Source organism: Caloenas nicobarica, chromosome 5 (assembly GCF_036013445.1).
Source record: "Caloenas nicobarica isolate bCalNic1 chromosome 5, bCalNic1.hap1, whole genome shotgun sequence".
Lineage (NCBI taxonomy): Eukaryota > Metazoa > Chordata > Aves > Columbiformes > Columbidae > Caloenas > Caloenas nicobarica.
The window spans coordinates 51,545,846-51,570,899 of NC_088249.1; the positions used below are offsets into that span (position 1 = coordinate 51,545,846).

The following is a 25,054-nucleotide window of genomic DNA, read 5'->3' on the forward strand; positions in this document are numbered from 1 at the left end:
CATTGTTTTGTCTTCCTGTCTCTTTCCCAATGGCTTTGTTGATTTAACCTTATATATGGATAAGGTGCGCCCTGCAGTAACCACGCTGGCTCAATGTGCTGGACTAGCTGCACTCCTCCAGAGCTCTGCTGAGTCACTTGGCCTTGAACCTGGTCTGTAAAACCCAGATGGTAGCCCACCAGAGTGACTCAGGTGGTATCTCTCCCTGTTTGCACAGCACCTAGAGCAACAGGGGCTCTCATCTCCTTTAACCATGCTGGGCTGCCCAGTTAATGCTTACACTACCTCTCTTTGCTTTCCCCTTCCCTCTTTTTTAAACCCGGTTTTCAGATGTTCCTTTTGGTTCCTTCTCCCTTGATGCCCTCATCCTTTTTCCTCATTTGTATCACCCCTGGAGCAAAAGCATCTTCTCTTATAAGGTTTGTAAGCTTGCATCTCTGCCTCTCCCTGAGAGATGGAGAAAACTCTCTAGATTTTAGGATGTACCCATGAAGTGCCCCACAGGGAGGGTCCCTCCTCCGTTCTGTGTGAGGGTGAGGGATAGCGGTGGTTTAGAGGAAGAGGGGTGCTCCTTCTAGACCTGGCTTCCTCTCTGTCTCATGTCTGCCTCTTTGGATGTCATACGAAGAAAGTCCTCACTGATCCCAAGCCAAGAACTCCAGACTTATTATGAGATTGTGTTTATTGACTCTTTGGACCCAATCCACAATTATACATGTTCTTCATGGTAGTCCTCTGAGTGCATGGGCCAGGCAAAAGCTCTGAGCCAAGACAACTCCTGCCTACAGCGCTCCCTCCCTGAACACCCATGGAGTCACACGTTGGCTTGGGAATGTCCCCTCCTGACTCATGGCCGGGCAGAGGAAGGCTTGCCCGAGGAGCATCATTGGGACTGGACTCCTTCCCCTGCACCCTGAGCTAACTGCAGAGATGAGGTGCCCTGCCCACCAGACAGCATGCTTCTGGAGTTTTTAACAAGCTGTTATGGTGTGAAGGAGACAACGTGCTACTTTTGTCTGCTAGACACCCTGTTTCCCTGGGGTTATCTCTGGCTGCCTGTTTTGGCCTCTGTATTTGGCTGCCCAAAAGTGAATGCTGGCATAGTAAGCTGGGCTGAGCTAACTGGGAATTAGGGATGAAGGTGAGATGGGCAAACCCTATCCGACAGGCTAATGTGTAAACCACACCATCTACGCAGCTGATGTACCAACTGGTGTGCACCTCTCACTGAACTGAGGCTTCCAGGGAGCTGGGCAAATGCTGATGTCCACCAGGCTGGTTTCAAAGTGGGGGTTGCTAGTGCATGGTGAAGAGAGGCTGGGGAGGTGTTGGGATAGAGAGAGAAGTTTGGGATGGCAGAAGGAAGGATGCATCACTTAAAAGGTAAAACAGAGAGACCCCCCATCTACTCCATCATCCTAGGGGAGCTGCTGGTGGAAGTGCAGGGCCTCTGGCTGAGGTAGGGCTGCTTAGTCCTTGCTGAAGAGGTGAGGCTGTTTCTGCAGGAGCATCTTCTCTGGTTGGGATCCCACCACTGACATGCAGGCATGGACCTCTGAAAATAACACTGGCAGCTGATGGCACCTATAAATGACTGGCCCTTGAAGCAGCTGTACATTGGGACTTATGCTGTGCTTTAGTGCTTATAAAGCTTAAAGCACTTATACAGTGCTTTACACCCTCGCAATATTGGAGAAAATTGTTCGGGCTGCATTTCATTGCTAGCAGGACTAGAGTCTTTTTTTTTTTTTTCCCCATGACCATGTGTTAGCCTCCAACTGATTTTGCAACTAGTCCTACATAGCAGAGTGATTGTGTAATTAATGGGAAATAGTGCGGTGCTATCTCTCTGGGACTCCCGCCCTCCTCCTCACAGCAATGGAGACAGACTCACTCCCTCCTGGCGTTTCACCTTCTCTGCTTTCCCTGCTGCTGGGAAGAGCTCTGGGAAGCTCTGTGGTGTCCTGTAGAGTGTTTCTGGGTGCTCTAGGCACCTCTGCTCCTGTAGTGGGGTGCAGTTTTGCTGCAGAGATTTATGGTGGTTTTCCTAGCTTAAACTGTGCCAAAAAATAGCAAATGAATTAATTCTTTGTTTTTCTTCCTGTGTCCGCTGCACTCCTACCTACTTCCTGGTGGGACCAGGAGGTTTGTTTCTGTGAAAGGATACGAGCAGCTGTGGGACTGGTGCTGACCTTACTGTTCTTAGATACATGGTATGACTCTGATGCACCTGGGCTTGGCAGCAAGTGAGGGAGGAGAGGGGACAGAAGGCGCCTCTGTTCTGCAAGGTGACGGTGTGGAATTTCTCCTGCACTGCTCTTTCTCCTTGGTCCTTTAGGCCCAGGCTTTGTGCTTTTGAATGCTCTGTGCCCCACAGAGATGGGGATAGTGAATCTGTCCACATGTCACTTAGTGTACAAGTTCCCTCCCTTCCCACAAACTTTGAGTTTAGAAAGAGAGTCCTGCTCTGCTCTCCTTGTGCTCCTGTAGGACCCTGCTAATGCTGGAGGAAGGGTGGGTTTTCTTGTCATATCTGATGTCTTTCTCAAAGCTGAAAGCCAGAAAGAAGGGCATGGAGAATTCCCCCGAGGTCGAGTAGAACAGCCACCTTGTGAAGGCAGGAGGATTTTCCAGGCAGAGTTCAGTACCTGGAATTTCTCTCTCCAGGAGCAATGCAGAGCTCAGCAGCCTGTTGCAATGTAGGGACCCCTTTCCTCACTGCTTCACTTCTGGTGTTTCCAAACGACCTTACCACCTTAGACCAGTAAGAGCTAATGTCATGACCTCTCTCTGGTCCTGGATTTCATCATCCAAGCATGGTTTTTGTCAGCCCTGTTTACTGAAGGCCCCCATCTCTCAGAGGCAGTCAGTGCTGGGCTTAAGTTGGAAGTCTGCCAAGTGCTTGCAAGATGAGGATCTCATGCTGGCATCCTCCAGAAGGCAAACCTGGGCGTGGAGGCAAGGCTCTCTTCCTGGGGGAATCAACAGCTTTTCCCTCTGCCTGTTTACACAGAGGATCTCACCTCTGTAGGTACTGGTGTGCCATCACCTCTTCCCCTCCCCACACCCAGCAAGCTCCTGCTTTCTCCTAGTGACAGCAGCTGCATTCCTCCTTGCCCCCTGCCAGCACCCTGCAGGTCGCCCAGCATCTCTGCCTGAAATAAGAGTGTTGCTGTGATTTCATTCAGCCCTCACTTGTTGCTGGCCCATGGCTGCTAGCTACGTCTCTGCCTGCCAGGGCTCCTCTGTCTTGCATGCTTGGCTGACTTGGACCATGGGAATCAGTGGCAAGTTTGGGCTGATTCTCTCCAAAAAGAAAACCCTGTAGGTGGATACTTCATTTCAACTCTGTGGGCAATTGTGGTGAAGTCAGTAGGATTGTTCACATGCTTAAACCTAATTACTCCTGTAAGTACTTGCACGGCTGGGACAGGGTCTTTTTGAGCAACAGAGACCTTTTGTGGTGGATCTCTTGCGTCTTCTCACCAAATTTAGAAAGAAAAAAAATGCAGCGTGACAGCATCTGATTAGCCCACCGAGTGAGGCCATTGGTCCGTGCTTAGTGGGTTTTGTTGCTCCTGATCATTTAGGTCATACTTAGTAAATACCTGCAGAAAAAATAAGATGTTTTGAAATGAAGAAATAGTGGAGTGGAAGGCAGACACTTCCTTCTGATCTGGCTTTAATGTACTTCCTTTTTATTGAGATTTCTGGGTGTATTTCATGGGTAACTTCCCCATTTCAGCTTACCAGGCAGCAAGAAACACTTTTGCAGAAGTAATTAAAATGAAACATGTAAATGAGATGAGAGGCATTGAAAGCAGAAGGAAGGTGAGGGTCTATGCAGGGTGGTCCCATTATAACAGCTCCCATCTTGGAGAGAGCCAGAGGAATATGCCCACTTACTGTAGGGGAATATGGGCAGGCCATGCCATAAGCACCATGATGTATAAGGTAGGGCTGGAACTTGCTAGGTGCAAGTCCAAATGCCAGTTGGTTTGGTATAGCAGAAGATCTCTTCCCCTCAAAAAGCACACGTGGACCAGGAGATGCAGGTTAGGGAAAAAAGACTGGTTTGTTTTGTTTTGGTTTGGTTTTTTTCCCCAAGACTGGTCTATGGTAGCATGAGAACACTCATCTGAATGCATGGCAGATGGGCATTTTGTTTTAGCAGGTGGCAGTGTTGATAGTTCTTCATCAAACACTCACACACCTCTTTAATGTCCTGAAATATCAGTGTTTCATGGAGGCAAGTCAGACTTTTTTGTTCTTGCCCAGCTTGATGACTGGGGAAACTGAGGTACGGGAAAGTTGGTCAGTTAAACAGGTGAGGGGGAGGTTTGAGAGCAGAAGCAGACTGCGTGCTTCTTGCCTGTCTGGGGCTGGATTCCCCCAGAATCCAGCTGCTATCTCCATCCCAGGAGAACATTTTTCTCTGGTGCAGTGTTTCCAAGCACAAAGCCTCTCTTGCATTATTGTGGCTGTCTGTTCATCTCCGGGCATGCGGGGACTGTTTGGAGGTGAGCCCTTCACGGGAGACTTCTGCTGTGAATGGACCAGGAGTGATTTACAGCCCGCTGAGCGCAAGTTGCCAACCTGGGTTTCTGCTCCCACATCGCTTTGTGTAATAAGGGAAGCAGTGGTAAAGGTGGAAAAAAAAGGCGGGGGGAAGAAATATGAGGGAGTGGGACTGACTGAAGGAAGGAGGAGGGGGCTGGAGAAGATGAAGGAAGGAGAGAAGAGGGTTAAAGCAGAGGTGGGAGGGGGAGAAGCCCTTCTCTCTGGGGATCGAGGAGCGCCGGGCTTTGTGCTGCGAGACCCGCCGCCGGCTGTGCTCCGTGAGATTCTCCCGTGACACTTCCACGAGGCGGAGGGGGAGGAGGAGGAGGTAGAGGTGGAGGAGACAAGCCGGGGGTGTGGAGCAGGGGGGGCTCGCAGAAACAAAAGGAAACCAGCTGCAGAACTTCCTGAAGGCGGAGAGGGGGGACGCGGGAGCGCGCAGCGCCGGGCGGGCGGGCAGCTGCCTGCGGCGCTGGGGAAGGGGGCGGCAGCCGGGACCCTGCCCGCCGCTCAGCCGTAGCGACCATGACCAGCGCGATCCTGAGGAGGAACTCCAGCAAACAGGGCCTGCAGAACCTCATCAGGTGAGAGCCCACCTGCCCGCGGGCGTCCGGACCAGGCTGGCTGCTGCCTGCAGGGGCGCGCCTCTGCCCGGGGGTCGCGGCTGGGGGTACCGAGGGAAAAAGGGAACTGTATTCCGGATGGACCGTCTTCACGTCCCTTTAGATGAGCTGAATTTCTTCCTCACCCCAGTTCTCCAGCAGACGCGATGCTTTAGAAGGAGGGAAAATAGATAGCCCCCCCTCCCCATCCTCCCCAAAAGCAATATGAGAAAAGCAGATTTGAACTTACTGATGGCTTTTCCAGGAGCAGACAACTGAAATAACTGAGCACAACTGTACTGTGACACTCACCTGAGCCTGCTGATTCCCCCCTCTCTCTGTGCAAGGGATATCTCAGTATGTGTCTTTTTGTGCCCCTTGAGTGCTGAAGGCTTTTGCCTAGAAAAAAGGATTTTTTTTTTTTTTTTTTTTTTGGTAGGAAATGTACGCTGGGCATGCTGTGATGTGCATTTTCAATTCAGAGATATGTAAAGGGCCAGATCCTCCCAGGGCTGCAAGCTGACATTGCTCTTTTGATTTAATTGATCATAATAGTGCTTTGAACCTTTCTCTCAGAGTATAATTGCCAGGGCAAGGAGGTGGACGGTTCAGTTGGGTTTATTCCCATTTGTCAGCCAGGGCTGAGCTGGGGAGAATGGCTACATTGTCTGCTGGCGCTAGGATTCCCTTCCACACAGTCACTCTGCTTTTCCCCGGGGGGCTAGAAATACTGCTTTTCAGTGGGAGCTGGAAATGCTGCTTTCCTCTGTGGGTCTCTGGGACCCTCCTCTGGCTGCCGATTCTGGGGGAGCTTATTCTGTGCCATGCTGATGGCTCTGACCGAGCAGAAGAAATGCACTCCTCACCTCTTCATGTCTAACTGAGCAGCTGGGGGGGTGAGAGATGCAATTAGGGAGTGCTGGACTTGCATCCCACGTCTTGGGGACCTCTGGGCTCCCTTGTGCTTGCCAGTATCAGCTGGTCTACGTCCCAGCTGGGATGTAGAAGATGTCAAGGTGGAGTTGTGGGGGTTATTTGGACAGGCATTTTCCAGTCAGTTTGGGTTTTCCCTGGCTGGTAACATGACCTCTAAACCTCACCCCTTGAATGAGTTTCTTGCCTTGGAAGGGAAACTGGCTCCTACCACCAACCAATCTCTCAGACCTTCTTCCAGGGCCCATTCTGGACCCAGGGGAGTCATCAGAAGAGCTCCCACTGCTTGCATGGACCCCTGGGATGGCAAGTGGGCAGGAGGAGCTGACTCCTCTTTGTTCATCTTCTGTTTGGCCAGTTGCACTCCTTCCCTGGTCTCAGCCCAGAGGGCTTGGAATCTGTTTCAGAACAGGGTTTGGTCAGAGGCTCGTGAGGGGTATGGAGACCTCCGTGTGGGTGTGCAGCAGGCAAGGATGAGCTCAGATTTGAGGCCAGCTAGTACTGAGGAGGGCCAGGCAAATGAACCGGGGTGGGAATCACCTGAGTGCAGCTGCGTGGCAACTTATTTTGCAGAATGGCAGATAGAAGGGGAGGCACATGTGCTTCATAGACACCAAAGGTTCATCTGAAGATTTGTCCTCGGCACAGCCCAAGCCAGAGGTCTTTTCTTGTCCTTAATAGTGGCTCCAAGTTCCTCCTGCTGCGGATAAGGGACTTTTGGTGCTCTAGAGACTCACAGGGACTTTTGCCGTAGGAACTCTGGGGTTACTTTTGTCCTGTGTGGGGTTATTACACTTAATCTGGCTGAGGTTTGGCTTTGTGGCTGTGTTTTCCAGTCCCACTTGCAGATGAGGAGGGAGGTGGGGTGTGAAGATATGTGAGGGATTTCATCCAGGTTTATCATGGAATCATAGAATGGTTTGTATTGGAAGGGACCTTAAAAATAATCTAGTTCCAACCACCCTGCCATGGGCAGGTACACCCTCCGCTAGACCAGGTTGCTCAAAGCCCCATCCCACCTGGCCTTGAACAATTCCAGGGATGTGGCATCCAGCACTTCTCTGGGCAGCCTGTCCCAGAGCCTCACCACCCTCATGGTGAAGAATTTCTTCCTTATATCTTATCTAAATCCACCCTCTTTCAATTTAAACCTATTACACCTTGTCCTATCACTACATGCCCTTCCAAGAAGTCCCTCTCCAGCTTTCTTTTAGTTCCCCTTGAAGTTCAGGAAAGCTGCTATAAGGTCTCCCCAGAGCCTTCTCCACGCTGAAAAACCCCAGCTCTCTCAGCCTGTCTTCATAGGAGAGGTGTTCCAGCCCTCTGATCATCTTGTGGCCCTCCTCCGTGCTTACTCCAGTAGGTTCATGTCCTTCTTATGCTGGAGGCCCCAGAGCTGAATGTAGTAGTCCAGGTGGGATCCCTCCCTCGACCTACTGGTCACACTTTTTTGGATGCAGCCCAGGAGACAGTTGGCTTTCTGGGCTGCGAGCACACATTGCTGGGACATGTTGAGCTTCTCATCAACCAACACTCTTGAGTCTCTCTCCTCAGGGCTGTTCTCAATCTATTCTCTACTCAGCCTGTATTTGTGCTTGGGATTGCCCTGACCCATGTGCAGGACCTTGCACTTGGCCTTGCTGAACTACATGAGGTTTGCACGGGCCCACCTCTCCAGCCTGTCAAGGTCTCTCTGGATGACATCCCTTCTCTCCAGCATGTCGACCACACCACACAGCTTGGTGTCATTGGCAAACTTGCTGAGGGTGCACTCAATCCCACTGTCTGTAACCCCGACAAAGACGTTAAACAGCGCTGGTCTCAATACTGACCCCTGAGGAATGCCACTCATCAATGGTCTCCACTTGCACATCAAGCCATTGACCACAACTCTTTGAGTGTGACCTTCGAGCCAATCCCTTATCCACCGAGTGGTCCATGTATCAAATCCATGTCTCTCCAATTTAGAGATAAGGATGTCATGTGGGATAGTGTCAAATGCTTTGCACAAGTCCAGGTAGATGATGTTGGTTCCTCTTCCCTGATCCTCTAATGCTGTAACCCCATCACAGAAGGCCACCAAATTTGTCAGGCATGATTTGCCCTTAGTGAAGCCATGCTGGCTGACACCAATCACCTCCTTATTTTCCATGTGCCTTAGCATAACTTCCAGGAGGATCTGCTCCATGATCTTGCCAGGCACAGAGGTGAGACTGACTGACTTATAGTATCCCAGGTCTTCCTTTTTCCCCGTTTAAAAATGGGGGTTATGTTTTCCCTTTTCCAGTCAGTGGGAACTTCACTGGACTGCTACAGCTTCTCAAATATGATGGAAAGTGGCTTAGCAACTTCATCCACCAGTTCCCTCAGGACCCGCAGATGCATCTCATCAGGTCCCATGGACTTGTGCACCTTCAGGTTCCTTAGATGGTTTCATACCTGATCTGCTCCTACAGTGGGAGGTTCTTCATTCTCCTAGTCCCTGCCCTTGATTTCTGCAACTTGGGCAGTGTGGCTAGAGCACTTGCCAGTGAAGACTGAGCAAAAAAAGTCGTTGAGTATCTCAGCCTTCTCCATATCCCAGGTGACCAGGTCTCCTGTTTCCTTCTAGAGAGCGCCCACATTCTCCCTACTCTTCCTTTTATCACCAACATACCTACAGAAGCTTTTCTTATTGCCCTTGACATCCCTGGCCAGATTTAATTCTATCAGGGATTTATCTTTCCTAACCTGATCCCTGGCTGCTCAGGCGATTTCTCTGTATTCCTCGCAGGCTGCCTGTCCTTGCTTCCATCCTCTGTAGGCTTCCTTTTTGTGTTTGAGTTTGTCCATGCAGGCCTCCTAGTATTTTTGCTGGACTTCCTCTTTGTTGGGATGCATCACTCCTGAGCTTGGAGGAGGTGATCCTTGAATAGTAACCAGTTATGCCCAAATAACTCCACTAATGCTCACAGGAATCAACAGGAGAAAAGGCAGGATCTGCTCCATGCACAGCACATCCTATTTTGCAGTTATACTTTCTTGCAGAGCAGTTTCCCTCCTAAGCCCAGCCATGGGGCTGGCTCTGCAAGCCCTGCCAGCCTGGGTGCAGGCACAAGCTCCTTCAGTCTGTGAATGATTTGAGGCTGCTGGCTTGAAGATATATTGCTGTCAAGATTGCTGTGCTCTGCTTTTATCTGTCCCAAGGTGACTGCAGGCAGAGCAGTTACACTGCGTAGGTCCTAGGCTCTTCTGTGCCCAAGTGCATCAGTGACCTGGAGCACAAGAGTAAAAACAGCTGCTCAGAGCCATATTCATGAGCACCGGGGATTTTGGTGTGATGCCAAGATTTACCTGGCTGCTCCTGCTGCAGAGCATCAGCAGGGATAACCACGGATTTACCTTCTCTGAGCATTGCTCAGCCAAGGGAGCTGATTGCCAGGCTGTCCCACAGCTGAGCTGAAACCAGTGTAAAAGTCTTGTGGATTTTGGGTTGAAGAGCTGAGTCTCAATGCTTGACCATCCAGCCTTGTCCTTGAGACAAAACCCCAGCATTTCAGACAAAGTGGCCCATGCTTGCATGTGGAGCAGGAGTCCCTGGCTGCCATCACCCAAACATCAGTCCCAGGAGCCAAATTTATGTGAAATCGCTTTTCCATGGACCATGCTGGCAGGGTTAGCATACGCCAGGCTTCGGCGTGGTCAGTGTGTGCTTGAGAGCAGTGGGCTGCATCGGAGGCACTGCAGGCTTAAGCGCTGAGTCAGCACTCTGGAAAACATCCTTCAGCTTTTCCTGTCCTGGAGGTGGTCTGGAAAGATTAGCCCTCCGTGTTCCTCTCTGCCTGCCAGGAGTGGACACTGACCCCTTTGCAGGAGCGTGCCATTTATATCTGAAAGATTGGAGGCTGAAAAGAGCCCAGGGTTTTGCCTTGGACTGAAGAGCACCAGAGCACAAATGGCCAAGTAATTACCTGGGAAAGGCATAGGGAAGAATAGGCAATTGCAGGGTTATCTACCTCCCCTCCTTTGCCCTGCATGTTGCCTCTTCTGACAGTCTCTCTACAGAGATATGCCTGGGGAAAGATCTCTCCCTTTGTAGCACGTTAACAGTGGTGATCCCTCACACACTCACAAGACTTTGCATTTTTTAAAGCCCTCTCTAAACATTAGATGCTTTATCTTGTTATTGTGGTCTGTTTTTCCTTATCCTTCTAATGAATTCCTATAAATAAGATAGAGATCCAGCGCCTGTCATGTCGATTCATTCAGTTCATTATCTGCTCCTGCTGGAATTTTACTCTCCCTCTGTTTATCTAGCCTCGAGTGTTTCACAAAAGAATATGGCTGTTTAATTAACCTACAAATCAGCCTTTCTGTAAATCAGCTGTGCTGCTCCTCGAAACTGGATTATTGGGTCTCTGTTGACTCTGCTGCCGCTAAGTGCTGTGGTGGCTTGCTGTGGTCACCTCCCCGTTGCTGGGTTGTTGGTGCCTGCCTGGGGTGTGCAGCTGTGGGGTGAAGTGCGTGTATGGATGGATGTGTGTTAGAAGAGCTGCCACTCTCGTCTCAGCTGATTTGGGTTTTATTCAGCATGTGGGTGAATCCTGGGTGTCATTAGGAAGTGAGCTGTGGTCTGTTCTTGAGGAGAAAGGACAGTTTTCTTGCATGCTGCTTGCACCCTTCTTAGCACAATGTGGGACCTGGTCCAGAACAGGGGCTCCAAAGCATAGCTGCTCCACGGGCAACCAATAAGAGAGTGTCTATAATTATATGTCTTTGCAACACCATAGAGTCTGAAGTGCAAATAATGCTGTTGGGGAAGGGGGACTGAATCTTGAGGATGAAAAGGCTCAGGGGAAGAAAACGAGTCAGAAAATTAGATTGAGTGAGAAACCCAATGATTTCCTCTGTAGGATGGGGCTTTTGCTTCTTTATCTTCTGTGGGGCCATTAACATGGGAAGCCAAACACGTGAGATCTGAAATCATGCTCGCACGCCCTGTGTTTTGGCTCGCCATAGATGATGAGATGCTTTCTGCCTCCAGTCGATGCTAGCCCTCGTGGTCCTGGTGCCCACAAGGCAGCTGCACAGCCTCTTCTTTCTCTCTGCAACATGCTGCTGCATCATTGAGCAATGCCCTGGCGATGCTCAGTGTCCCCCAGAATTAGGAGTAGCTTTAAAATTCCCTGAACACCTTGAATTTTGGTGTATGTCATGAGTGTAATATTTAGTTTGATGGGGATCTGGGGGCTTTGCCCTCTTCTGTGGGAAGCCTTCCTTTCTGCTTGTGCACAATGTTTCCTGGAGCTTGCCAGGATGTGCCTCAGCAGGGAAGATGCTACTCCAGTATTTCTGTCTTGATGTCCTGAGGAACAAGAAGCTTGTAGTGCCTGGGAGGGCTGGATGATGCTTTGAAAGGGAGGACATTTTTCTGGAGAGTGTTTGATGCCAGGACATGGTCTGGGCACGATTTGTTGCAGTTACCGCCTCTGAGGGTTATTGCAGCATCTCTTCACCCCACCTGTCTGGGTTGTGGATAGGTACAGGGAGTGAGGAAAGCTTGCCATGAAGAAGTGGGGCGGCTCTTTAGGGGGAGATGGGGAAAATGAATGTGCAGGAACGAGCCATTAGCAGTGCTGATGCATGGTGGAGGAGGGAAGGATTCTGGTATGGGGACAGCGGGTGACACAGGGTCTTCATCAGTCCAATTCATACTTTGCAATGCTGCCACAACCTTTCACAAGGAGCTTGTGGTCCCTGCAGGGCTCACCCATCACAGTGCTCCCCTTCCCGAATCCTCCCTATTTTCATGTGGTTTTTTTATTGGCCTTTTTTTCATCCCTCTGTGTCCCATTGCCTGGGCCAAGGCAGAACTGATGGGCACCTCTGCCGACCCCACGAGTGGAAGGCGGATGGGAAGGAAGAGGTGACCAGACTGCTGGTGGAGAGGAGTGGCTGGGAAAGCCCTTTGGGCCAGACCGATTGCCCGGCACTGGTGGGGCATGTACGGAGGCTTTCCACATCTGTCTTTGGTGATGATTGCAGAACGATGTCACCACATTTTTCAAGCCAGGAGGGACCTGAGGCTTTGCAGCCCAGCTGAGCTGTGGGGCAGGGTGGGGGTAAGGGACCAAGCTGGTTTGTGGCGGGTACCCACTCCCTGGGTGCCTCGTGGGATGCCCACCTTCTGCTTTCACTCCAAGGAGGGCAGCTCTTCTTTCTCTCTCTAGTGGTGGCAGCTCACACATCCCATCTGAGTACCCTGTGGATCCATTCCCAGATCTTCCCAGCCCTGGGGCATTTTTCATCAGGTGCACTCCACCTACAATTGACTTCTCCCAGAAGCCCACTGATGATTTGGTTTTGTTTTGCTTTTCTTTTAGCCTTTCTTGTCTCAGACTTTTACCTGCTCTCAAGCAATTGGATATTTAGGGCCTGAACTTGAGCCCATGGAAATTTTGGGGCTGCAGCTGCACGTTATCTGCACCCTCTGGTGAGGTGGAGAAGGACCACCACATGTCTGGGCATGGTTCAGCTGGAAAGGGCACTGGACGGGGACACTGGGGTCTGAGGCTTTGCAGCTGGGATAGCATGTAAGAACAAATTTTCAGCTTCCAGACTCTTTTCCTTTCTCCCACCATTTGTATGACTAAACTCGTTTGATTGTATGGGAGTTACAATCAGTATTTTGGGACACAACTGTTTTTTCTCATGAAGACAAGCTGCCTTAGCGCAGCAGGGACCAAGGGCTTGATGCTGACTCGGGTTCCTGTTGCAGTGCAACTCATCAGGGATGGCCATAAATGAAGACAACCTCAGCTCTCCCAGGGAGGGGAGCACTGTCTTCCCACGGCCTCTCTGCTGCCTCCTGCCAGTGCTCGGGTAGCAAACGCCCTCCTGCTGCTGGGGGCTGCAGGGGTTGCGGAGACTGAGTCAACTCTGAGGGCTGCAAAACGAAGGACTCATGGCCAAGTCAGTGGTGCTATAAAAAGCAGCATGCCTGGTACAAATCTCACTCTTAATCCCAGCTTGAAGCAGGGGTAAGACTGTTGCTTGCCTCCCTAGGCTCAGGCTTGTTTTCTATCCTGGGTGCATCAAGGAGGATGCTGGCTGACTGTAGCTGAGGCAGGGAGGCTTTGGGGGCTTGCTTCCCTCTCCAAGAGGGAAAAAATAAAATCTAAAAGCTGGATAAGCCAGTCCAAACCTCTCTGACAAGTCTATTTTCTCCTCTGGCATGCTTCTCCCTTGCAAAAACAGAACCCAGACTTCCTGCTCTGTAGAAAAAACTATGATTTCTTGAACCTTAGGGCTGAAATGGAGAGACCGTGAGAAAGGGCCTCGGTTCGAAGTTGTATGTGGCACCAATTTCTCACACCTACTGAATACTGTGGAGTGCTGAGAGGGCTCAAACTCCAGCCGTTTCCTCCCCCCTCCCCGCCAAATTCCTGACCGGTGATGTTAATACATTACTGCACCAGCCTATCTGTGTGCTAAGGACCCACAGTCCTGGGGGTGCAATCCGTCATCTTGTAAGGGATTCGTTTGGATTCTGTCTGCCATGATTAAAACCAATAATAATAAAAAGAAGCAGTCATTCCCATCGTGTGCCTCGTGCCTCTGCAACTGGGCTATGCATCACCCACGGCGTTTGGGAGTGTGGACCACCCCCTGTGCCATTCTGGAGCTGCTGTCCTGTGAGAGGCAGCAGGGAACAGATAAGGCTCATGCTGAAGGACCAGCCCTACCCATGACCCTCCTCCAAGGTCTGCTCCTGCCATTCGCCACCAGCTTTCTCAGATGTCTCTCGTTTTGCTTGTGGAAGCTGTAAATTACCAGCTCGGGCCTTTCCCTGCCCGTCACATCACAGTGACAGGTCAATCTTTGCAGGGAATTTAACAAAGGTTAAACCAGGCAAAGTTTTACACCTGGCACGCGTGGATGCATGTCTGCACATTTGCATATCCTTCTTTGGGCAGAAATGAGATGTCCTTTTCTGAAGAAAACCCAAGATTCTTTTAAAAGAGAAGAGTAGCTTTTATTTTTAAGGGGGAGATAGATATCTGCTGTGCTGCCTGTGGTTTTTCTTCCATTTCTGCTCAATGAAAGTTCAGGCCGTATCATATTCTGTTCAGATGCCTTGGCATGTCCTTATCACCCCGTGTGTGATGCCTTTCTGCAACCCCCAGCTCCAGCACATCGATGGGGACGGGCTCTGCAGCTGCCCCTGGGTGTGAAGTGGCTCCATCCTGCTGCTCACATCTTGAAGGCGAGATGTGATTTATAGGAGAAACAGGGAGACGTGGCTGAGACTGCACAACTATGGGTGGGGTGGGGAAGCTTGGTATGAGAAAAAGGCTGAGGATGAAGCATATATACACATTTTTTTCCTCCCTCCCTTGCCCCCCTTCTTGTTCAAACTCTGTAGCCTGAACTCCGAATGGAGCCATGCAGCTGAGGAATTACATGAATGTAAGGAGGGAGAGGCTTGTGCAGCATATCTGGCTGCCTTTGACTGACAAGCTGATATTTCAGAGTTGTGATAGCCATCTCCCCCGAGACTAGGCTGCAATAAACTCCAGGCAGTGACATAATTTTTATTTTATTTATTTTCCCAGTCTCCCTGTATCATATCGCTATCCACAGCCCCTTCCTTATCCAATGGGATGATTACCCAGCTGTAGTCTTTGCTATCAAGCCACGTTACTCCTAAGCCACAGAAACTCGTCCATCCAGAAGTGTAACTGTTGCTTGCTGTCTGACTTATGATAGCCATACTGTAGAGGCTTTGCCAGCCCATGTCCCCTGGTGTCAGACAGCACAGCTGTGGTCCCTGGCATTCAGCAGTAGCTTCTTGACAGAGTGTTTATCGGGGTCAGGATGTCAGCTGGACCTCTTCTCCATTCTCTATGTCTTCCTGGCTTTATGGTGACCTTGGACAAGCCCTTGGTCTTAGAGGGATCTTTGGAAAGGGTTGAGATGCTGAACTCTGATGCCTAACACTGGTGCCCTACAGGGGTGCCTGCAGAGTGAGGCATCACCGGGGACACTGCTTTGAGCCAGCCCACATGTGATTTGCAGGAATGGAGAGACACTAAGCCATGGCAGCCTGACCATGCATTGCATCCAAATGTCCTTAGCCATGACTTCTGCAGTGGCCTGATACCAGTTGTCCTGAATTATGTGAGTGAAGGTATTATCTGGGTATTTCAGCATACTTGACTCAGTCACACAGCTCCATTATATGCCATTTATAAGAGGTTAATAAGTAATTAATTTGTTGGTGGAAGGTCAAACGTGTGAGGGAGATGCTCCCTGGTAGCTTTTTAAGGGTGTCCTCTTCCATTTCATGTGACAGTGAGCTGCACATCTCCGCACCTCTGCCAGTCACGTCTGGGCCCTTTATGAACAGGTGATAAATGAAGTAAAGCCCAGCAGCTCTGCTTAGCAGCAAGGTGAACTTGTTGACAGTCCCAGGCGGTATTCTACACCAATATTGTATCTGGCACTGTGACAGGGCGATGGAGGCTGCAATGGACTACGTGGGAAGGGGAAGGTCCCTCACATAGGCTTCTGGCATCTCCCTTTCCCCTAACCTCAACAGAGAGGCCAACGGGATGGCTGCCGGGGGATGCAGGGCCACCCTTCCCAGTTCTTCCCTACTTCATGCAGCCCAGTTTCTTGTGGGTGACATTTTCAGTGGTGGTAGATGCTGTTGTTTTTCATGGGTGATGGGGCAATATGTCCTCTGGGAAACAGCAGTTGTCATGCCAGGAGTCGCACACGGCTCCTCCTAAACCCTGCTCCTAAAACCTCTTCCCTTGTGAACCCTGGCTCTGTGGTGGCAGCCTACCCGACAGAGGCAGTGACCAAAGTCAACACTGTTCTGGCCTGATATCCTGTTGAGCTCAGAAGACAGGAATGTCCAGTGTGCTGGTAGAGGGTTCCTGGGTTTTTCTGGCTCAGTTCTGCAAAGCCCAAAGCCTCCAGGAGGGATTTCATTTTACTTTCTGGAATTAGCTTTAGTGCTGAAGGTTGGGTTTGGGCCAGCAAAGCTTCCTTTGAGCTGTTGGCCATGCAAAAGACTCCTTGAGTCTTCAGCATTTCCCTTAAACACAGCTCATCTGGTGCCAGAAATTTCCCTTGTCTGAATATTATAATCTCCTCAAGCACCGGTGAGGAATTGCCCGAAGGAAACATGACCTTTCCAGCAATGCTGGCTTGTCTGGAGCGGCTGTTTGTGGCCATGTGGAACGGTGCAGCCAGAATGTGGGTGCCTGTACTGTTGTTCTGCGGGAGAAGGACGTGTTTTGTAGGGCAAATGGAAATAGAACCCCTCCCTTGGCTGGGGGTCTGGAGGGAGCTGAAGTCAAAGGCTGGATCTGAAATGTGCAACTGGCCACAGTCAGAGCAGAAGTCTGAAAATCCCAGATGCTTGGCAAGCTGTGACTCCACAGCCAAAGCTGAACCAAGGTGCTTTCAGCCCATCTTTAGACCTGCAGGATCTCGTCACCTCCTTAGGAATAGATAAGCCCCTTCCACAGAGAGTCTCTTTTCCCAAACCAAGACCTCCAAAAGCTGTTGGCAGAGATGTAGGGACCACATAAGAGAACGACCTGGCTGTGTGATGAGGTCTTGCCGGAGCAAGCCTTGCTGCAGCTCCTGGCTGCTGGGGCAGCAGAGCAGTCTCTGCCTTCCCTTCTTCCCTTCTCCAGTCCCCCTAATGTTTGCATGAGGGAGTGAATTTCCTTTCATCTCACATGAAAATCCCTCTATAAAGGCACTACTGGATGCAGGAGTGCAGCATCCTGTAGCTCATCTTCCAAGTCCTCGAGCTTCAAGACTTCTTCCTTCCCCATCCTGTGTTGGGTGAAATGTAATGGGGAGCTCTCAGTCTCACCAGCGGCTATGAGCCTGCTTCTTCCCAAAATTTCCCCAGCCTGGGACTGACCTGGGAAAGTACTGGCTGGAGGTGAAAGCAGAGGTACACAGTATCAGCCCAGTCCTGAAATGCCAGGTAATTATTTCTAGAAACGGGAAAGATGGTTGTGCAATACCGCTGTGGGCTGAGTATGTTGAGTTACCAAAAGTGATTGTGAGCAGTTACAGCAACTGGGAGACTGTGGCCCCTCCTTAGAAAACAGAACCATTTGGAAATTAAATCTTTCCACCTTTTTGCTTTGAAAAGCGATTTAACAGCTGACCCCCTCCTCACACTTGGGCTTGTCCAAACTGAAATGGCACATTTGGTCTGCGGTCCAACAAACCTTTGTAGCTGACCCAAATGCAAACACTTTGGCAAGATTTAGCTTCTCATTTGTCGGGGTTTTGTTTTTGACTGAAGGCAAATATTTGTGCTGCTAGGTCAGTCAAAAAGGAATCATCCTTTTCCCTCTGCTTGTGGGTGTGACTGAAGAACCCCAAAGCATTGCTTATTAAACTTTGCTCCACCGCCAGCCTGTTTGAGCATTAGAACGAGCTCTGAATCTGCTAATAAACTGATTTGATGTGTTTGCTGGAGGGTCCTGATATTTCTGAACACAGGGCGAGTGGGGGCTTGGTGGGGGCTTTATCTGCAGCCCTTATTGCTGAGAGGAACAGGCATGGATCTTCCAGCATCACAGCCCCACCAGGATGCTCAGTGTGTCTGACCTGCATCCCAGCAGGGTGGCGGGCAACTTGGAGGCTGGTTTGCTCTGCGGCAAAGGGAGCCGGGAAAGATATTTCCCGCTTTTGCCAAAAAATCCTTCTGCCCAAAACAGTCGCCCCCAGCCCTGTCCTCAGCCTGTTCAGAGGATGCAGGGACAGAATAGCGAGCCGGTGAGGTCATGGGGAGAGAGTTAGTCACATCCAACTGGGAAAGGGAGAGGGCTGCCAACCAGTGTTGCTCTCGCACCATGGAAAGCTCACGTGGTTTGGAAAGGACCCCCCCTCTGGGCTCCCCTGGGCACCCTGGCTAAACTGGGGGGTTGGTGTAGCACTGCCTCTGCAGCGGCTTCCCAAGGAGCTGGAGGAGGGGGTGAAGGAATTAAATTTAAATCTAATTTGTTCTGGCATAAACGTGGACCTTGCTTCTCGTAACTGGGGCAATATGAGCAAGAGGGGGTTAAGAGCCTTTCCAAATTGGAGACTATCTGGAGCTGTTGCACAAGGGAGGGAGATCATGGCAGAGTTTAATGAATGACTTCATTTATATATTAAAAAAAAAATCAACAACACAGTGGCTTCCTGCCAGGCCCACAGACAAGGGTTTCTATGGGAACCTGAGAGAAAACAATAAATAGGAGTGTGGGATGAGTAGAGGAAGGAGGAGGGGAACCCAGGCTCTGGTCCGGTCCGCTTTGTTCCCCATGTAGAGCAAGGTGGCAAGGCGTGATGAGGGGGGAGAAAGGGAAAGGGCTGCTGAATTTGCTGCTTGCAAAAAGACCCCACCCAAAATAAGGCAGGCGGTAATTACACGGCGGCAGAGAGGTCTCCTGGCCAAGTCCCGGGGTCTGCTTCAATTCCTGCTCCCCCATGGGCTCAGTGGGGATGGGCGACTTGTCTCTGTCCAGCTCCACATCCCGACTCTGCTGCCTTGGGGGAGGTGGGAGTTTGGGAGGGCAGGGATGTGGGGTCACCCCCAGCTTCCTGCCGGGGTGGCGGTGTGACCAGCAAAGGGATGCTGCTGCGGCTAAGCTCAGCAGTCCAGCCTGCTGCAGAGTAAAATAGGATCTGAGTCAGTCTCCCCTGGAAAGGTTGACAAGGTAATTAGAAAAGGCAATTTGTTCTTGAACAAAATGTCTCAATTAATCACATTTTTTTTTCCTTTCCTTTGCTGGGAGAGGGGGGAATCTGTCCTGAACCTCAAATGAAAACAGCATCTTAGTGAGACCCAAGAGGGATGCAAGTTCATAGTCCAGGCTATAGGCAAAGCCAGGCAGGCTGGCACTTCTGGGCTCAGCTGAAATCTGCCTCTTGTTCACTCAAAGTGTGCTGAAACAAGGCTTAAGTAAGCCATTTTTGTTCATTTTTTCCTTTTCCTTTCCACAAGCTCTTTGCCCCAGTCTGAACTGATGTGTCTCCTACTGGGCAGGTTCATCCTATAGAGACTGAAGTCCTTGGGCTGTGCCTGAAGTAGGGAAGGCACAGTTCAGGCTGGGTCCTGCTGCTGGTAGAAGATCACCTTCCTGGCTCCCATGTGTGTGCCTTATACAAGAGCATTTCTGATTTCTTTAAATAGACTCAAAAATGCCAGGCAAAGCAGCCTTCATGATCTGTTTTGGACCTGGCTGAGCCAGGGATGAGTGGGGTGAGGGAGCACCTGCCCCAGCAGCTGCTCCAACATCTGCCCTGGCATCAGTCCAGGAGCCAGACCTGCTCTGCTCCGGCTGCCATTGCAGACCCTTTGGGTGAATGGTGACCCTGCCTGTCCCTTTCTGCCTGCATCCCAGCTGGTGCTGCCAGCGGCGGAGCAGGAGCTGATCCCACATGGAGACGTTTGGTATCACTGGAGGAGGAATGTGGCAGCTGCCTTATCATTTCCTCAGGGATATGAGGGGCCATTCTGCTGACAGAGGTGTTATTATCCAGCAGCTGAGACACCTGGGAGAAGCCAGGGCAGGTTTTTCTTCTCTGCAGAGGAGGAAGGAAGCTTGGCAGGGCAGAGCGGGACACAGCCGCTGCCCTTTGCCACTGTTCCCTCTGCTCCTGATCAGGCAGGAACAGCTCAGCTGCTTAAGGAAACTCATCTTCTGGGATGCAGATCTTGCCCTCCCTGCGCCAAAGCTTGAGATGGGGATGTGGCATTTCTTGCAGCACTGCAAGACCCTTTACAAACCCCTCCTGAGGTGCAAAGCTGCTTTGCAGAGAATGATGCTTCCCAGTGGGCTTCCAGCCTGTTGGGAGGTGGTTGGTCTGGGAGGAGGGGAAATACGCGCCACATCTTCCTTGTGGTTGGGAAAGGCTCTCCTGCACCCCTCTCTCAGTCTGTGCACATCGGTCGGTCCCACTGCAGAACCATGCTGGTGGAGGTGGGGATGCTGATTTGAGGACCAGCACTCATGGTGGGAACACTCCTCTGCAGGAGCCCCCTGCTTGCTGCAGGAAGCCCCGGTACCTTGGGGAGTTATTGCCAGGTCTCGCAGGCAGTGCCCGACAGTGTTAAGGATGGGTTTTCCCTCTGGCAGGCTGACAGCACAGTGGAGCGTGGAAGATGAGGAGGAGGCGGCAAGAGAGCGGCGGCGGCGGGAGCGGGAAAAGCAGCTGAGGTCCCAGGCAGAAGAGGGCTTGAATGACACCGGCTCCTGCTCGGAGAGCGCAGGTCCAGCACAGGAGAACCAGTAAGAAATATTCACAGATAAATCCTTCAGACGCACACTCTCCCTCTCCTTGCAGCAAAATCTTCCTGCATCCATGGAGTGGGTGCCTCTGTTGTTCGGGTTGGTTTGGGGAGGTGGGGAAGTTCCCTAATAGGTTTGGGTTGGGGCATTTAGCCCAGACTAACAAAAAGTGTGTTTCTAGTTAGGGCAGAAAAAGCCAGAATCCATGCTTTGCTTTGCTCGTTTTTTGGGGGTTTGGTTTTTGGTTGTTTTTTTTTTTTTCGTGGTGTTTTTTTTTTGGCTGGAGGCTGGTTATTTTACTGCCCTGAGAGTTTAAACTGGGACAGTTTGGGTAAGGCTGAGCTCAGGCAGGGAGTCCCCATCGCCAGTGCCTGGTTAAATTGCAGCTTGTGAGTCATCCTACACTGAAACTAATGGAAGTTCCTGATACGTGCAAAGACAGACATGTGCCTGAGGATGTGATGCACAGCCCCGGGCAGGTCATGGCTATGGTGGTCAAGCAATGGATCACCCCTCCTGGCCAGGCTCGCTGCTCCTCTCTCAGGGTCTGCTGTCCCAGCAGTGGGGAGCATGGAGCAGCTCCTGAGCTGGTGCAGTTCACAGCTCCAAGGGTTAAAGTTAACTTGGTGCTCTTATTGGGCAGGTCCTCAATGGAAATAGCTCAAGAGGCATTTATGGAGATGCTGAGCTATCTGTTGTCAGAGACCAAACCCCTGGAGATGGGTTGGGATGACCACTCACATCACCAGCATCCCACCGCAGCTTCCTTGTGTCCACGGTTCAGAAACCCAGGTGCTGTGCAGCCTTGGGGCTGGCACAAAAACCAGTCTGCACTCTGAGTCGCCCAACTATGCCTTAAAGACCCCAGTCTTCCCATTATTTATGTGTTCAACTTATTTCTAATATATTAAACACAATGGAAAAGTGGCAGCAGGATTTGGGATTACAGTCACAGGGATGCAGCAGCTTCATTTTACTGGAAAAACAGCAAAGCTATTTATAAAAATCTATTTTTTTCAATGAAAACATAATTTTTCTCTCAGATATTTTAAAAATTATTCCGTACCTTTTTTTTTGGTCTAAAAGTGTTGCAAAGAAGCTTCAAAATCTTTTGTGGAAATACACTTGGTGATATTCTCCAGACAAAACCACTGCAGTCTGCCCTAAAAGCAAACAGAAGATCTGGAAAGTAATAATAATCGTTAGTTTTTCCACACGCCCCGTCACACAGGGGCTGGAAAATAATTTGTAAAGGTCTTTAAAATGGCAGACAAGATCTCTGGTCTCTGCTTTGCAGGGAGACTGTGTGAGCAGCCTCGGGCACAGACCAGCGTGCAGCAGCCCCAGTAACCCTGCTTGCAGGCTCCAGTCCCGTGGGTATAGGTATAGACACACTGCTGACCCCACAGGACCGTTGGTGTTGCCCAAATCTAATTGTGTGCTTAAGCATCTGCGAAGTGGATAATGACAAGGACTTTGCTCCCTGCTACATGACGCTTGATCTTGCTGGGCCAGGCTTCACCAGAAGGATGTTTCTTTGGCTGTCCCCTGGTTTCTTCTGCAGCTGCTGACAGCCACCTGGGCTTGCTCATGCAGCCAGGGTCAGCCCTGACTATTAATCTTCTAAAAAGCTTTGCTCTCTCTTGTGTAAACACTGCCCCCTTCTTCCCTTGTCACTCCTGTTTGTGCAAACACACCCTCGGGATTTCCTTGCACCAAAGGGACAGAGCAAAGCTCCTCTCCTTCCTTCCCCGCTCCCTGCCCCTAAAAAAAGCCCAAACCAAACCAAAGCACAAAAGACAAAAAAAACCCCAAACAAAATAAAACACCAAAAAAACCACTTGCAAAATGGCAGGTTTACAGGAAAGACATGTGGGAACCAGAAGGATGTATGTCAGCTTAAGCAGAGCCGATGGGGCTGTGCTGGTTCGGTGCTTCCCCTGGGGCCATGTTTGCAGAGGGGTACAGGGAAGCGACCAGTTTTCAAACAGCATTTGGCCGGTATCCCTTGCTTCCTGGGAGCTTTTCTGATAGCCTGAGAATACGTTTGTGGCTGGGGCCACAAATATCAGAGCAATTCTTCTTTGGGCATCATCAACACTGCAGCTCCCCAAAGCCCTGACCTGGGACTCAGCAGATCCATGGTCTCATATAAAAAAAAAAAATCATGCAACAGTTTGGGTTGGAAGAGACCTTCAAAGGTCATCTAGTCCACTCCCCTGCAATGAGCAGGGACACCTTCAACTAGATCAGGTCTCGTCTTGGCCCTGCATCAAATTTTCTGAGTGTAGTCCTGGGGCATCCACAAGTTACTGCTACACGCAGCAGAAAATAATCCGGCCTGGGCTGCGTTGTCCTAGACTGACACAGCATTGCTTCTCGGCAGTCTAACAGGATGCTGAAGCATGGCAGGAGGTAGGTGGTGCTCAGACTTGTGGCTGAGCAGCTGGTTTTGATGTGCAGCTCCTGCTACCCTCCCTGATAAGCCTGGCAACGGCACGTGTTTTTCAGAAACCCTCAGCTGCTGCAGTCAGTTCAATATGAGACTCCCAAATCTCAGAGCAATGCCCATATTTAATGCACGTGTGGTCATGGAGGAGGTTAAGCATCTCCTGACACCTCCCAAGAGCCCAGAAGGGCAAAGAGAAGACTCAACCAGCATTTATTATGTATTTTGAATCTCTGAGTTTTAAATGAAACTGTGTGTCCCATATCCTAATTCCTACTCCCAGATGACTGCCCTGCATCCCAAAAACATCTGTGAAACTACCACCTCAAGCTGATGCTTGCAACTTGGCTGCTCACCTAGGACCCCTGGCTGGGAGGTGATTCTCCTTGTGAACGCGAGGAAACAAATACTAAGAACTCACCCATTCCCGTGCACAGCCAGCCTGCATCTGGTGCCAGCAGCTGTGCTCCCGGGAGGGCTGCGGCTCCGTGCTGCAGTGGGGTATTCACAGGCGGGAGCCAGAGTCACCCAAGTGTACACGACTGGCTCAGAGCTATAGGGGAACGTGAGGATCCAACCCAGAACTTGAGCCAGTGTCCTGATCTTTGGGTCTTCACTCCTTCCTCACTCCTGTTCAGGCCAGCTCCTGATGATGTCTTTTCTATGGGGCTGCGTACAAGGATAGGGCAAGCAGCAACACCTCTGGTCCAAACAAGCTAGGGCCAGCTCCGATGCAGAAGAAAACTATGGACTTTTTTGGTTTTGATGTGCTGCTTGACTTTTGCTCATCTGCGTGTGGCCCCAGAGACCAGACAGGCAGTGGAGTGCTGCTGCTGGAGACACAGAGCTGCTCCTTCCTCTCCATCTTGTTTAAAGGCTTCAAATGGGATTTGGGAGCAGCCAGAGGAAAGAAGATGCAATAGCTGGAGGGACAGAAGGATGGTATCAGGTTGGGGCTCTTTTAGGCCAGGTTTGGGTTGTTTTGTGTCTCTCTCATCCTAATTTTACTTCTTGCTGTGTTTCAGCTATGACTTTAAGCCATCTGGGACTTCAGAGCTGGAGGAAGATGAGGGGTTCAGTGACTGGTCCCAGAAGCTCGAGCAGCGCAAACAGAGGTGAGCAGGACACAGCTGGACCCAGGGGAGGGAAACCAACATGCCCAGCAAAAGGACCGTCCCCGAGGCAGGGTGACCAAGCCCAGGTCAAGCCTAGCATGCATAAGAATGAGGCCAGAGGCTGGAGCATCATTGGGGCCGGACAGGCCCTGCACCACTGGGATGGATGCTCTCTGCCTGCCGTTTGGGCTAGCGGGGAGGAACAGGCTCAGGGCCTGCCCCAGGCTTCAGGGATGTTTGGATTGAGCTTTGCGCTCCAAGCAATGGCAGCCTGCCAGGACGCCTGGGTTTGGAGGAGCAACAACAGCAGATTTAAGCCACCTGAGCTGCTGCAGGGGCTGAAATGGCCTCTAACATAATCCAGGCCAACCTAAAAAGCTGTTCTAAGTTATTGCTGCTTCCTGACTCATGTCAGCATTGTGGGTGTTATGGCCCCAGCCCACCTTGTGCTTAACTTCTCTTTCAATGGGGGAAAACAGGCAGCAGAGAGCCCTGAGAGGTGCTTGTGTGCCAGCTGTTTAGTCCTCATCTCTCATCACTCTCCCCTTGCTGAGCTGAACCAAACTCCTGCTTTAACCACTTTCCTTGGACACCATCTACCTGCATGTGAACTCTGTGACTCAGCTCTCTCAGCAGCCTGATTTTATCGGGAATTTTGCCTCTGTGATGACACAGCCTCTTCATTACCCCTGAGACTGAAAAAATGCCTAAGTTTAACATTTACTGATGAACAAATAAATAGAGCTTGCCTCTTTCTTACTTTTTCCCAAACACTGTAGCTAAACCACTCCACAAGCTGTACCTTTGCAGCCCTGACCCTACAAGCATTGCTCAAGCATCTCACCGTAGTGTTGATTATCACATCTGTGGGAGCAATTAGAAATCAGCCCCATCTGCTTTTCGGCATGCTGTCTCTTTTTCCACCTCCCTTGTAAAGAGCTTGTCTGGAGAGAAAGGCTGCTGCTATTCCCTCCTTCGCTTTCAAAAGACGATTAGCTGGAAAGGTTGAGTTAAACTCTCCAGAAAATCCTTCTTGGGTTTTTGTGTGATGCTTGTGTTTATTCCGCAGCAAGGCAGGAGGGTGCTGAGCAGGGGAGG

The 25,054-nt window shown here is 50.7% G+C and overlaps 1 protein-coding gene across 2 annotated transcripts in view; it reads left to right on the forward strand.

Annotated features, from left to right (window-relative positions):
- The window catches only part of LSP1 (lymphocyte specific protein 1), a 54,085-nt gene that overhangs the window by 8,522 nt on the left and 20,509 nt on the right, over positions 1-25,054 (forward strand). Inside the window, exons 1-3 of one of the 2 annotated variants that reach the window (XM_065636706.1) lie at positions 4,959-5,144; positions 20,240-20,392; positions 23,867-23,956. In XM_065636706.1, coding sequence (XP_065492778.1) covers positions 5,086-5,144; positions 20,240-20,392; positions 23,867-23,956 — 302 coding nt within the window. In that variant the 5' untranslated portion in view covers positions 4,959-5,085. Of the gene's footprint in view, positions 1-4,958; positions 5,145-20,239; positions 20,393-23,866; positions 23,957-25,054 lie in introns of those variants that run through there. The other variant, XM_065636704.1, reaches the window with a different exon arrangement.